This window comes from Solanum lycopersicum, chromosome 7, assembly GCF_036512215.1.
Source record: "Solanum lycopersicum chromosome 7, SLM_r2.1".
In the NCBI taxonomy this organism is placed as follows: Eukaryota; Viridiplantae; Streptophyta; class Magnoliopsida; order Solanales; family Solanaceae; genus Solanum; species Solanum lycopersicum.
The window spans coordinates 54,062,549-54,077,505 of record NC_090806.1 but is presented as its reverse complement, the minus strand read 5'-3'; the positions used below and the strand labels follow the sequence as shown (position 1 = coordinate 54,077,505).

At 31.6% G+C, this 14,957-nt stretch overlaps 1 protein-coding gene and 1 long non-coding RNA gene across 2 annotated transcripts; both read left to right on the top strand.

Annotated features, from left to right (window-relative positions):
* The first annotated feature begins 2,635 nt into the window (after positions 1-2,635).
* On the top strand, positions 2,636-5,016 carry LOC104648447 (uncharacterized). Its single transcript, XR_011210746.1, has 3 exons — positions 2,636-2,832; positions 2,917-3,018; positions 3,084-5,016. It is a non-coding gene; the product is annotated as an uncharacterized lncRNA (long non-coding RNA).
* A 4,987-nt stretch (positions 5,017-10,003) lies between these two features.
* LOC101259556 (glycerophosphocholine acyltransferase 1) lies at positions 10,004-13,878 on the top strand. The gene is made up of 8 exons (XM_004243681.4): positions 10,004-10,481; positions 10,590-10,679; positions 10,767-10,824; positions 10,904-11,004; positions 11,483-11,578; positions 11,665-11,758; positions 12,853-13,090; positions 13,247-13,878. The coding sequence occupies exons 1-8, from the start codon at positions 10,398-10,400 to the stop codon at positions 13,599-13,601; spliced, it is 1,116 nt and encodes a 371-aa protein (XP_004243729.1). The 5' UTR covers positions 10,004-10,397; the 3' UTR covers positions 13,602-13,878.
* Positions 13,879-14,957: the final 1,079 nt, after the last annotated feature.

Genomic DNA, 14,957 nt, shown 5'->3' with positions numbered 1-14,957 from the left:
TTTTTAGATGATTCCTTAATACTTTTTAGCATAGACTAGTGGACCCACTTAATAGTACAGGTTCTATACTGACGACAAGGTATAGAGCGGTCCTTTTTCCACGTGAGGTAAGACGTTGTACCATCGCTTAGGATCATAGTGATGGTTGTCGGTTAGAGAATCTCCCATATAAACTATATTACTTTCATATGTAAGTAAAGTTGAGTTTACTATTGCCTTTCCTTTAATGAACTAAGTGTTTACACTGTTTTACAAGCTTTATATATATATGGCATGCGTCTTTACTGCTTTATATTGAGTTATGACTTCTTGAGTTGAGCAGAGACAAGATAAGTTCATTCTTAATCCTTTCAAGTTTGCTAGTTGTTATTTAGCATTCCAACTCGCATAATGGTACATTCAATGTACTGATGTCAATTGACCTCTATCGTCTTATGATGCAGACGCAGGTAACCAGGATCAACATCCACTGCCTCGTTGATCCAGCTTGAGCATTCAGAGTTAATGGTGAGCCACCTTGCAATCTGGAGGATTCTTTAATTGCTTTTCTTATTTCCTTTATAGAATGTCGTGGGTTTGTCCCAACATTCGTCGTAGTATTAGTGGAGGCTTCATAGACAAATAGATAGTCAGTTTTGAGTCTCTCTTTATTTACAGATATATATTGTGTTGAGACTTAGGTGTCATTTTAGCCAAGACTATTATTTAAAGTATTTCTCATGATAATGTTTTCAACTTTATAGTTGAGTTAAGTTAAGTCTTCCGATGAATTAAGTAAGCCGGGCCAAGAGTTCGCTCAATGTCAACAATGGTCGTTGAGTGCCGATCACGTCTAGGGTATAGGCTCCGAACGTGACAATAGGTTTATTGAAATATGATAAAAGAAAAAAGTTCTTTTGATAAAAAAATTTGGTTAGAATTCTGTCAAAATGGTAAAATAACATATTTTACACTATGTTATATTTTACCTTTTTGAATAGTTTTACATTTTCAACTTTAATTCCCTTTTAATTAAAATTGTAAAAAAATCAATTTAATTTTAAAATAAAAAAGATATTATAGACTTTTTAAGTTTTTGGCTAAATTTTTCTGGCTACTTAGCATTGCCCTATGATAAACTGGTGAGTAATATATCTAAGGACAAAAATTAATAGCTATTGTTTTTACTATCCTTTTGATTATTTGTAAACAATTCTTTTAAAAATATAAAATAGTTAAAGAATCTCATTAAAAAAAGAATGACTATGAAAAAAAGTTCCATTAATTGACTTGGTGAATTTTGAAAATTTATACTTAGAATGAACTATAAAAAAAGTTTCAATAATTTAGTGAGGGATCATCTGATAAGGTGTATAAGCATAATGCTAAATAAAATATATTAATAATACTTGTATTAGTAATGCTCGTATGATTTTTTATGAATTGCTTAATTTCGTGTATTAAAAATAACAATATTGCATAATATTTTTTTTAAAAAAATAATTACTTAAAAAGATATCTGTCAGTATGATGAAAAAGAGATAATTCTTTTTTTTACGTATGCATTAAATTCCATAACATTACTAACACCATATATTGACATGTATTAGTAATACACTCCTCGTTCTTCAATACACAATAAAGTGTAAAAATTTGAAAAATATATCAAATAAAATATTACTATATACAAAATTAATATAAATTTCCATTAAAAAGATTGATAATTAAATAGTAAATAATAAATATAGTACTTATTGTTATTTTTATAATAACGATAGTGTACTTGTCACTTCCCATTAAAGAGTGTGAATTAAATAGTGTGTAGCAAATTGCAAGCTTTGGAGCAACAAAATCAGAAGGCTATCTATTGTTGTCAGTCAGGTGCAGGCCACTACTCCATGTATTCAATTTTGCTATTAGTTAGATAAAGAGATTTGTCCTTGGAAAATGAAAACTTCAAATTCTAGATTTTTCCAAGGTTCTCTTCTTTTTCCTCTTTTGCTTCATTGCAAAGTTTGTTTGGGTAACCCCACTCTATTTCTTCCTCCATTCTCTATACATTTATGGAATCTTTGCTTACCCACATTACTATATATGGATAGAGTGTGTATGGAAGTACACATTAAAATATTCAAAAACAAAATTTTCTTTGATCATTATATACCATTCCTTTTCTTGTTAATTATCATTAAATAATTTTTATATTATAGCTCCATGTAACTACCACGATAAAGTAAATTAAATAATAGTAATATATTCTATATAATTTTAGAGATAATGTATAAGTACCCCCTTAACTTATGTCCGAAATGTTAGAGACACATTTATACTATATTAAGTCTTGTTATCCCTAAATTTATTTCACGGAAAAAGCCTAAAATACCTTCGAAGTATTGAAAATGGTACACAATTACCTTCCATCCACCTATTGGCCCCCAAATACCCTTCACATCCACCTTTGGGTCCAAATTTACCCCTTCATTAACGGACCAAAATTAAAAATAATTAAATAATAATTTTTAATTACGTGACACTCAACCATTGATTGTAATTTAATTATTTAAAATAATTTTAAACCCACCCATTTTAACTAAACCCGCCCCACTTGACCCAATTTTTTTTAAAAACCATTTAATTAAAATACCTAAAACTTTATTCCTCCAATCTTCATAACTTCCATAGACTCCATTGTTGTCTTCTCTTTCTTCAAGAAGAAGAAAAATGTCAACTTCTTCTTCGATTTCTTCAGTTAAGTGTGTAGGAAATGTGATTGCTAGGCCTGGTTGCTGGTCATTTTTAAAGGGTGGATTTGTGCTTGATTTGCCTTCCTCATATGGTCTACTTTATCTCCAGGTATGTCTTATTAAGACGATAGCTTCAGGTATTGAGTTATTTTTTCTGCAATTGTTTGAGTAATTATAACAAATTTTGGAGCAGAGATCAGATGGAGAAAAGTTAAATATCTCGATTTCAAGTGTTTCGTTACAGCCATTTACTTATCAACTATGGAAGAAAAACCAACAAGACGCTATCGATAAAGTAAACTCCTGAAACTCTATGACTTTTAGCATCTTCAGTTTTATGGTAACATTGCATTTTTTCAGGTGTGGACCGTCTGTTTTCAATCAATCACATTTCCTACACACTTAACTGAAGAAATCGAAGAAGAAGTTGACATTTTCTTCACGAAGAAGAAGAAGACAACAATGGAGTATGGAAGTTATAAAGAATGGAGGAATAAATTTTTAGGTATTTTAATTAAATGGTTTTTTAAAAAAAATTGGGTCAAGTGGGGCGGATTTAGTTAAAATGGGTGGGTAATGGGTGGATTTAAAATTATTTTAAATAATTAAATTACAACCAATGGTTGAGTGTCACGTAATTAAAAATTATTATTTAATTATTTTTAATTTTTGTCCGTTAATAAAGGGGTAAATTTGGACCCAAAGGTGGATGTGAAGGGTATTTGGGGGCCAATAGGTGGATGGGGGTAATTGTGTACCATTTTCAATACTTCGAGGGTATTTAGGCCCTTTTCCGTTTATTTTATTAATATTTTTCTACCCTTTTTCGACCTACGTGGCACTATCTTGTGGGCCCAACGCTGGTTGACTTTTTTTTCAAGCTAGTTCTACGTAGGCCGAAAAGGGATAGAAAATTACTTATCAAATAAGTTCAGCGAGGTATAGTATAAGTGTGTCTCTGAAATTTCGGACATAGGTTGAGGGGTACTTTTGCATTATCCCTATAATTTTATAATCGATGTTTGGAGAGGATAAAACATACACATATCTTATTTTTATCTTTGAAGTAGAGAGTTTATTTATGATATAAAATTTAGGAGAAATTTATATATATAAAAAGAACTTTAACTCAATTGGGTTGATGAAAAAATCAAAGTTATTTATAAAAAAAAATATGACTCTGTATTTGGATTTTTGATAATGATGGGTGGTGATATTTGTTGGTGAATGACAAAAGAAGAACAAGAATCGAAGGTGATATTGTGATGGTGAAGAATAAAGAATCGATAGTGAAGGTGGTCAGACATGATTTCGATGAGTTGAGAAATGAAGTAGGTGAGACTTGGTGATGAAGAAAATATAATTACTCCATGAGCGACTCCGCACATGAAAATTAGTGGTGTGTTGACCATGGCACGAGTGGATTGTTCATTGATCGTGATATGTATATATTGTGTGGCTTCTTTGATTGCTTTGTGATAGCTTCGCATAGTCAAATCATGTCCTACTACAATCATGTCCTACTACGTTATGCGTAAATCTTGCCTTAGTTCTTGTGTATCTTTCTCCTTTCATGACTAAGTTTCTCCAATTCAAGACATTTACATAGTCATGCGGCCCACCGCATATGAAGCGATCATTTTCCTTTGTTGTGAGTCTTCTGTTCAACATCACTTTGCTTTCTAAACTTCTTGCTATCGAACTTATAGGTACTATTGTTCTTTGAATGTGGCTAATGCTCCTTGCTTTTGCCATGACATCCCCAACCTTAGTAATGACTATCTTAGCCTTAGTCATGACTACCTCTCATCTTCTCTCATCTGCCTATATCATGCCTAATGTCTATCAAAGCTTCAACCTGTTGATGACTTTATCAATAGTCTTAACCAGTTAGCTTTTCAACTTCCTCTTATCCAACGCATCCAGAAGTGGAACAACACATCTTCATACTTGAATTTGAGAATCTGAAGCATAAGGGTAGTCCATTCCTTCACCTATGCTCGTATGTTGTCGGTCCACTTCAACTTCTTTAATTTGCCTTCACTTCATAGATGAAATTGTTGGTAATGAAGACTTTCCTAAACTTGATTCGAAATTTCTCCAATGTGTTGATAGTGTAATGCCCCTTTTCGATTTTCTGATTTCCTTCACTTCTACCATAACATCACCATGTCTGAAGGTACACTACGACAATGTTGATTTTGTTCTCATGGCTTCTTACTTTGTTACACTTGAATTAATTATTCATGTTAAATGAATCTTCTACCTCTTGCGCGTCATAAGTGCTTTTGAACATTGACTGTTTTTTACTCTATATTTCGGTTGGATGTCGCAAACCTTCCAACTTCAGTTTCTCTCTTGATCACTACATCTTAGCTTTCATGGTTTCAATTGTGCGTAATGAATCCATAAGGCGATATTCCAAAGGCAGCGATGGTCTTTTTCATCTCCAATTCTACATACTTGCACCCCTATAACTCTTTTGGAATTTTTTCATTTTTCTCAAGGGTGAATCCTCAAGAATCTTGAACTCGTCATCAATCTCGTTCAAGCGTCTGCCTAGAATCTTCACAAATTGCATTCCCATGTGAACCTTTGCAAAACACTCCGTTTCAAGCATTACGTTTATGGGCTGCTCCCCATGTTCATCATCACTTGCCTCAATTGCAGAAGGTGATGGGAACGTTAGCACTTCGCATGGTGTGGGATCCTAAAATAATTCCTCATTCTTCATCCCTTTTTGGTTCTTCATTTCACCATCCTTCCTAACATTGGTGGTGCTAACAACATTAATGTCTCTCTTCTTTGCCATTACCCTAGTATCAACCTTTGCCTGATACTACTTTATCATTGACTTAGACTTCTATTGATAATTTGGTCACGAATCATTCACAATGCTCAAGTAAGCCTTTTAATATTAGAACAACGAAAGACGCAATATAATTTCTTAAAAAGATTTTCTGTGTTGCTCAAAGACTTGAAATATGTGCTAGAATCTTGTTTGATTGTATTACAAATGAGTGTCCCTCTATTTATACTATACGTCTATGACACGATAAATATATATAATTGCTATACAAATCCCTATATATTTAAAATAAGCCCTCATTCTAAAATTTTCAACATAACTTGAAAATTACAAGAACCTTCCATACAAATTCATGAAATTCTCCATATATTTTTAACTATACCACTTAAGGACTATTCTTTTTACAATGCAAGCCTTCCATGTCACTAATTTGTGTCACGTGACACCGAAGTGATATGATGATGTGACGTGTCATGACATTAGGTTTAGATTAATTAATGGGTCGAATTCACTATTCCATATTCACATGAATGCCTCTATTTTGGAGTGATTTTTAATTTTTTTTAGTTCAACACTTTATGTAATTAAGAAAATGACTTAAATACCTGAGATGCAAATTATACTTTAAAAGAAATAAATTCAGTTTCAAAGCATTATGCCTTAAAAGAAGTTTATAATCCACAAGTAATGGCTACAGGACAAAGAAAATTTGCAATGCAAAACTAACAAGACACATGCTAATTATGTCTTATAAGGCATAAGTTTAATTTCAAAATCCACGAAATTAAAGAGTCCTCTTAATTTTTGTTTCGTAAAATTAGGTCATAATTAAAACATTGACTCTCAATTTTCTTATTAAATGTGAAACATAATAAAAAAAAATTTAAAAATCATAAATTTAAAATACAAAATTGAAGATCACCCCCAAAATAAAAATATACCTTTGCAAAAACTTGTAGTTAGAATTGTTGTGAGTTATGAATGTATTAGGCCAAAAGATATTATTCTAATTGCAAAAAAAAAAAAAAAAAAAAAAAAAATTGCAAAATTGAGGGAATAGTTGGCTTAGCTTTGTTCATTGCTTAGAGTTTAAGTAAATAATATTTATAGATTTAAAGATAATGCATCTCACTTTTTAATTTAAAAAAAATGCATTTCACTTGTCATTTTCAAATGCATATGCAAGCAAAGCTTTATTCAAATAAAATATTCGAATAAATTAATAAGATTCTTTTGTATAGGAAACAGAGTTATCTACAATGTCATTTTGTTATGTGTAATGGGACCATTGATTGCCTGTGTAAAATTGACTTGTGGCCTTTTTTAGGTTAGAGACAAGCTCAATGACCACCAATTCTCCAAGGGGCAATTTGTTTTTGTTTTTTCAAATATCTCACATACTAACTTAATTAAGTACTAATTTTAAAATATAAAAATAATTTTAAGCTTTATAGAACAAACTGATGCTAAATTCCAAATTTAACCATCAATCATGTTTGTGGCGGAATGATAAATACTTTTTCTGATACTTTATAACTATTCATTTAATTTTTAAATTCAAAATTTTCAACGAAAAATAAAAACATAATTACAACTCCATTTAACTATTACCGATAAAAAAGAAACAATTGTTGCAATTAATATTTTATTAAAATAAATAAGCATAAGAAAAGACGTTTTATCAATGAGATAAAGAAAGCGCAAAATTAAGTATTTTTGAGCTAGTTGCACTCTAAACAACATTTAAATTCTAGAAAATTTATGGTACACATTTAAAAATAATAATACTAAAAAAATTCACCAGCTTGATTAACTATTTGTTGTTATAGTTTTCTTCCTTAGCTTTTTTTCTTTTTCTTAAATAAGTGAATAAATCGGAGAATAATAAGAGAGAAAAAGAATTGGTGGGATTGGAAATGGAAACTTGTGAATAAAGTCTTAAACTTAAAATTGCATCTTTAAAATACATTTTCTTTTGTCAATTTTTTTTTAAAAGTTAAATAATTTTCATGCTTCTATTAGTTATTGTCAAATAATTGATGAATTCTACAAAAAATATGTGGAGTTCATATGACTAACAACAAAAGTTTTTTTTTTATAATTTCATTACCTCCTATAAAAAGTTTTTGACAAAAAAAAATAATTAAAAATCTTGAAAATCAATATATGATTGAACCAAAAAATGGTAAGAATGTGTGAGGATATATTATCTGTTATTTTCTCACTTGCACACGAAAAGAAGTTGGAAATTGATTAACTTCACATTTTCAAAATCAAATTATAGTAAGATCAATAACTTTTTGCAACAATGTGATATTAAGGTGATCATAATTCTGATTATGTCTCGTATTCAAGTTTCATTTTCCATTTTCTGAAATCTCTAGCGAACACTGCTTTTAGCATATTTAATTGAGAAAAAAATATTTCAATTGATAAATGTCAAATAAACGAAATTTTTTTGTGAAATTAATTTTTTTTCATAATACTAAACTCTATCACCGAAAAAATTCATGACAATTTTTTTGACGCATCTTGAATAATGAAAACGAATGGGTGATTAGATTTTTGTAGGATCTGTTAGTTTTCTGAAAAATTCTAATAGAAGAATGAAAAATATCAACGTTTAAATACTTGAAAGAAGTTTTAGATAATTTAAGAATGTATTATAAGTTTGAAGTATAATTTAAAGATAATTTTAGAGATAAGTGTCAAAAACATATCTAAATTATTCACTTTTTTTGAGTTTCATATATAAACTATTGAGAATGTGAGTTTCATACCTAAACTATCACTTTTTAATTTAAGAAACACACCTCAATTGTGTGTGTAATATGACTCTCTCTTTATTTGATAAAACATTGATACATGACATTCCACATAGATAAAATATTTTACCTAGATATAATTAAATAATAAAATATTAATATTAATTAAAAATTAAAAATTAAAGTTTTACTATCCATATAAAAAATTAAATTATTTTTCTTACCCACTCCACTACCTTCTCCACGTACCCCCCACCCCGCTACAATGCCCATCCTTTTTTTTTTTTAAAAAAAGTCATTTATAAAATATTTTTAAAATTTCATACATCATCCTCCCCTCCCCCTCCAAAAGAAAACCACCCATTCATCCCCCACTATAGAAATTGATATTATTTTATTAAAAAAATAAAAATCTATCTCATCTTATTTAATTCTCCGCTCTTAATTTATTTTTTTTACGTTTTTCTTATTTAATGTTAGATATGCACGTACATATATTTTTAGAAAAAAAATTTCACTAGTGGACCGAATATAATATAAATAATTTAAATTTTTTTAAAAATCTTGTGGCGGCTAGTAAAAATATTTTCGATATATATATTTAGACACTGAAAAAAATTTGAAAGCAAAGGGTTAAGTGAAATGAGTAGAATTATCTTTTTACGAAAATAAAATAATATATAAATTAGTATTTGAGGAGGTGGAGGAGATGAAGTAAAAAAACGAAATACTTTTATAAATGAAACTTAAAAAAATGGTGGTGGTGGGGGTTTGGGATTTGGGGTGGGGGGGGGGAGGAAGTGATGACATTGGGTAAGAAAAATATTTTACATCTTTTTTATAATAGTTTTTTAATTTCTAATTTTAAATAATACTAATAATTTATTTATTTTTTGTGTCAAGATTAAATGTTTTGTCTATGTGGAGTGAGATGTGGAAATTATTTAAAATAAAAGAGAGAGTGTATTACACATACCATGATGAGAGTTGTATAAAAGAGAGAGGTTATTTCTCAAACTAAAAAATAATAGTTTACGTATGAAATTCAAACTTTCAATAATTTAGGTATGAAATTAAAAAAAATGGCATAATTTAGATGTGTTTTTGACACTTATCTCATGATTAAACCAAAAACTCAAGATAAAAAGTGAAAATTCTTTCAACTTAATTATGTTAAAGTGATAAAAGAATATTCATGAAACATTCTTGATTTAGTGTAAAATCATGCATATAAAGTATTTGCTACATATAAATACACTTGTTTAAAATAAATTGTATGAAAAGGAATTGCGTAATTACCGTATGATTTGGTCTTTTCTTCAACTTTGCTGCTCATAGATCATCAATTCAATTCAACTGTTGAAGTCTAATTGATTCAAATTTTATTATTTATTGATTTATAGACATTTTAAATAGTTATAAAATTAATAACATATTAATTATTAATTATTAAATTGTTAGATATACTAAATCATTATAAAACTATTAAGATATTGATTGACAAGATAAAATTGCTCGAGTAGTAAATACTCTTCGCTTTCTACACAAAAAATTGTGAATTTCAGAAAGCAATGAAATGTACTAATGATGTTTTTTTCTTTTTTCGATTCCATTTTGGTAAAAAAAAAACAATTTGGATTTTCCATCCGATGTTCTGACCTCACTTGGAGCCTCGATAAAATTAGGATCGCACTACAAGATTCATTTGGGGTTGGCCTATAGTGAAGCCTCTACTAGATTTATATGCCACAATATAGAGTTTATTTCGAAGTGACGCTCCCTAAAAGATTTTCACTATATCTAAAATTTATATTCGAGACGTGTTGGTCGGTCAAAATCTTATTCACAAACTTGACGTGTGTAGTTGGGAAAAGACACAAGTTGAGGGTTGAAATAAAAATGAAGAAAGACATAAACGCCTGGAATTGTGTGCTCTGCAAAAACAAATGAAGGTTGGCAATGGCAGATTTATTTTATCTAACAACAAACATAAATGATCAATCATCAACTCTCTCTGTCAACATAAATTAACCATTCCTCAATTCGAGATTTTTTAATCCAGTATTTAATCGCAAAAATACCCATTTTCATCACACAAACATGTCAAGTAACGAAGAATCCATGGAAGATATCAATGGCCATTCATTCGGCAAGGTCAAACAGCGTTTCAAAGATCGATCTCAGGTACATATTTATTTCAATTTCTGTTTTTCTTCTTCTTTTCAATGATGCACTCTACGCGTTTGAACAATTTCTTCAATGATATCATCATCTTCTTCTTTATTTGTGTAGAAAACCAAAGAGAAGACGAAACAGATCTTGACAAAACAAGCTGCACAGATCGCTAAACGGGCTGAGGAGCACGAACGATTCATCAACAAGGCATGCATATTACTTCTTTCTGAGTTGATACAATAAATCAAATCTTTCTGTTTGAAGTTGTATCAATTGGACTTGTGATGTTTGTAGGTGACTCATCTGATGGGTGTTCTTGGGTTTGGGGCATTTTGCTTTATTTTGGGTGCAAGTAAGTGGAACTTCTTATACTCTAATTAAACCTATATGGAATTGATTCTTCCTAAATTTTAATTTCTTTTTTGACTCAGGGCCTAAGGATATTCGATATGTTTACTGTTTGTTCTATGTCATATTTGTTCCTCTGAGATGGATCTACTATAGATACAAGAAATGGCATTACTATCTTTTGGTAAGCTCAACTTTTTCGCCCCTACAGTTTTTGTTTTTCAACTTGTAGTTTATGTGAAGCAAAACAATGTAGTTAGTTGAACCTCTATGCAAAGGATATCATCTAGTTATATTTGTATTCCAAAATTTTGAGTTGTTGGCTGTCGTAAGTTCACACTCCATGAATCTATTTGTTTGTTCATTTATTTTAGTTTTACTAAACAATGCAAAATTAACATCTTAAATGAAAGAGTACGATGATTCGTAGTAGAAAGCGGATAAGAATGAGCACTGATGTACCATCATATTTATTTGGTGCTTTCGGCATTTTGACTTTGTCTAAATAACATCCATGAAACGTTTATGTTATTAATCCCAAATTTCAGGTCCTACTAGGATTTCAATCTTTAAAGCATGGGGATATAGTTTATGTTCCTTCCATGTCTAGCTATTCCTGATAGGTGGGGAAATCGTTCAAATTTGGGCTTCTTGTTTTGCAGGACTTCTGCTATTATGCAAATACAATTTTCATAGTTACACTTCTGTTTTTTCCTACTAAGGAGAAGCTATTCATGGTTTGTTTTTCATTCGCTGAGGTAAGTATCTTATATTTTAAAGGTCCTTAATGCTAACTTTAGATTTATCTACTCTTAAGTTTGTATTCTCTTTCATTTAACTGCAGGGACCTCTAGCATGGGCATTGATTGTTTGGCGGTGTAGTTTAGTGTTTAGTTCAGTTGATAAAATTGTCAGTGTCTTCATACATCTTTTACCTGGTAAGTAGTGCATTCTTTTGTTTTCCTATTGCGGCCGATATCAACTTATTCACTCCCACCAATGAAACTACTGCATCACTCTAAATATAAGAGGGTGTCTTGTTTTGGATATACTCATGCATATGTATAGTTGAATCCCTGTTATTTCTCCATATTTGGTTGTGGTTTCATTCTAAGGATCTGGTTTTTGAGTTCAGTGCTGCTTTAAAACCTCTAGTAGATTACATGTTGGGTTGTCCATTTGGATTATCATTTCTCTGCTCTTTGATTACATAGCTTGGTGTTTCATTATCAAAGTATTTGTCTCAATGTGTAATTGCTACAAAGGTTTAGTTGTGTAAAGTTATTTTTAGAAGGAAAAGAAAAAGGAGATGAAATGAGGTTTATTGATATTCCTCTTTTGAGAGCTTGTCTGGTTGCCTCGTGTTTCCCACTTTTATTTGTAATTTCTATTATGATCATGCCTTCGTAAATAATATTTGATTTGATCAATTTAGCTTTGTACAGTATAGGTCAACAGTAGGTCGATTGTAATAAGGGTACCCTTCCAATTTTCTATTGATGCCTGATAGATACCATATGCTTCGTGGGTGTTCAATTCCTCTGAAAGCTAATTCTTCAAAGTCTGTCAGAGTTGATTAGTTGTAAATTGTACTTATCTGGTTGTTCAACTTCTGCTCCAGAAAATCGTGTAAAATACCCAGTGACTAATCACCTTTTAGTGCTGCATTCTGTGAAACATGTTTCGAAGTTTGTCAGTGATCTTAGTTGTAATTATCTGGCTGGTCAGCCTCTGCTGCAGCATATCATGTAAAACACTCAATCAACTATTTTATGAAAAGTAAAAATGTAAGACACTCAATAAGTTATCAAACATTTAGTGCTGCACTGTGTTAATAACTAGAAGTAGTAAGCTTTCTGTTCAGAGATCATAAGATGTTTATGTGACCATTGTATTACGAATGATATATCCTTTGGAATTGTAGTTCTACTTTTTTCAAATGAACTAGAAAGTTTGCCTGTTTTCTCTCCATATTAATTTAACAGAACTCTTGGCTAGTAAATTAATTACCTCCAACCATTCTGATCTGCAGGGTTGGTTTTCTTCACAATTCGCTGGTGGGATCCTGAGTTTTTTGGAGCTATGCATCCTGAAGGAACTCCAGAACGAGCATCATGGCCTTATGTAGAAAGCCAGTCCTACCTTTGGACTTGGCTATTTTGGGTACCGTTAGCTGCATACTTTCTCTGGCAGGTTCTCTATTACCTTATAGTAGATGTCCTACGTCGACAGAGGTTTCTGCGAGACCCTGAAGTCATGACATCTTACAGGTAGTCATAGTGTTCTAATTTTTGCTGCCTATGATAAAGTCTTATTTTGGTTCATGTACTTTTCTTTCTCCATCTGTCCTTGTGCTAGTTTGTGAACGTTAGCGTGGGTCATTATGTTTATTTTATTCCTGGCTGTTAATATTCATTATTTGGTAGGGAGCTCTCCAAAAAGGCAAAGAAAGCAAACAACGTATGGTGGCGTGTTAGTGGTTTGCTTGGGGACCAGAATCGCTTGCTTATGTATATTCTGCTGCAGGCCATATTTACTGTAGCAACTACAGCGCTCACAGTGCCCATATTTCTGTCATATAAGTTGCATGTTGTATTCCAAATCTTCAAAGTTTCAGCATCTATATGGAATGGTGGAAACTTTATGCTTGATGTGATGCCCAGACAAGTGATTCTCAAGGAGGAAAAGAAAAAGTCAAAGATGTCAACTGTCCCCGACCAGAACGATGAGATTTCTTTACACGAGACCAACGACACTTCTGAAACAGTTCATTCAGAATAATGGAAGTGTTCATCATCTGATTTAGCTGTTGTTAACTTTTCTATCTGCTTTACACATGAATGAAAGGTTTAAGTTGTGTGACTCACAAAGTTGTAGATTTGGTGAAAGGGAAAATGAACTATCTTCATTCTATTGTGAATTTGTAAGTGAGATCAATCTAGGTGCTCCAGCCAATAGATATCGCTATGCGTAGTTTTGCTTTTTGTCCTGGTGAATTGCTGGAATTATTATATTATTAATACAAGCTTAATGATTAGGTATATGTGTTAAATAAAAATATGTTTGTGTCGTAGATTGTAGCTAGCGTGTGATTGAAGTAGTTCAATAAATAAACGATAATAACTAATCCATTGGAGTCGAGTGAAATCGAATGAATGCATAGTTGGATATGTAGTTGGTTCAGGTCTGAGGCTTACAAGAGTAATTCGGGTCATTGGTTGAACTTTTGGACTGTTCTGATCACGGTTAAACAATTAGTCAAAGATGAACCCAGATCGACGATTTGATGATTCCAAAAGGTTAGGAATGTGATTTTGAGTCAATCCGCATTTTAAGTTATTTTCACATGATTTTGAATGAATTTCGAGGGTCCATTTGGAAAATTTGAAAGATTAGACATTATTGGCATAGTTGTGTATTGGTGCAGGTTGATTTCTTCTTTGCGTTCCCCATGATCCTATCATGATTCAAAGGGGAAATGAGGTGTGTGTTTAGATCGAATGAAGGGGTTTGCAATTGCGTTAGAAGATTCGAGGGTTGGGTCAATTTGGTCTAAGACCTCGCAAGTGGTGGGACTGGGAGGGACCTATCACATTTGCGAATAAGGATTCCACTTCAATTTTGGGAGCTTGAGATCACAAATTGGGGCGATTCAAAAGGGGATTTTCGAGCTTTCTTTGTGAAGTGTGATTCTAAACATATAATATATGCATTCTATGCCAATGTATCATAAAATTAGTGGCATTAATATAGGCCTTATGAAATGATATTTTGAACATGCTTTAGCTTGGAGTTGATGTTTTCTCCTTGAATATGTGCATTTATGTGATTGCATTCATGTTGGACTGCTAGGTCTCCTTCCTACCCTCCTTATGATGTCATGAATGACGAATGTTCCATAGGGAGCTATTTTAGCTCCTCAAATGTGAAAATAGCTATAAAAAACAAGGTCAAACGGCAAGTCCACGAACCCAAAAAGACTAGACTCTTCACGATGCCCTAGACGGGTCGTGTAAGATTCCACGACCCATTAAGTGGCTCGTGAAAACCATCAAGGTGACTTGGACGACTCGTCTTGGGGTTCATACAAGTCACCCAGTCAGCAAGGTTTCATCACAGGTCATTGTGAAGGACCAC

Excerpts from the sequence above, each read along its gene's own strand:
- LOC101259556 (XM_004243681.4), top strand. The coding sequence starts at position 10,398 with ATGTCAAGTAACGAAGAATCCATGGAAGATATCAATGGCCATTCATTC. Across the intron at positions 10,482-10,589 it reads GTTTCAAAGATCGATCTCAG|AAAACCAAAGAGAAGACGAA; the intron begins GTACATATTTAT and ends TTATTTGTGTAG. Across the intron at positions 10,825-10,903 it reads TTGCTTTATTTTGGGTGCAA|GGCCTAAGGATATTCGATAT; the intron begins GTAAGTGGAACT and ends TTTTTGACTCAG.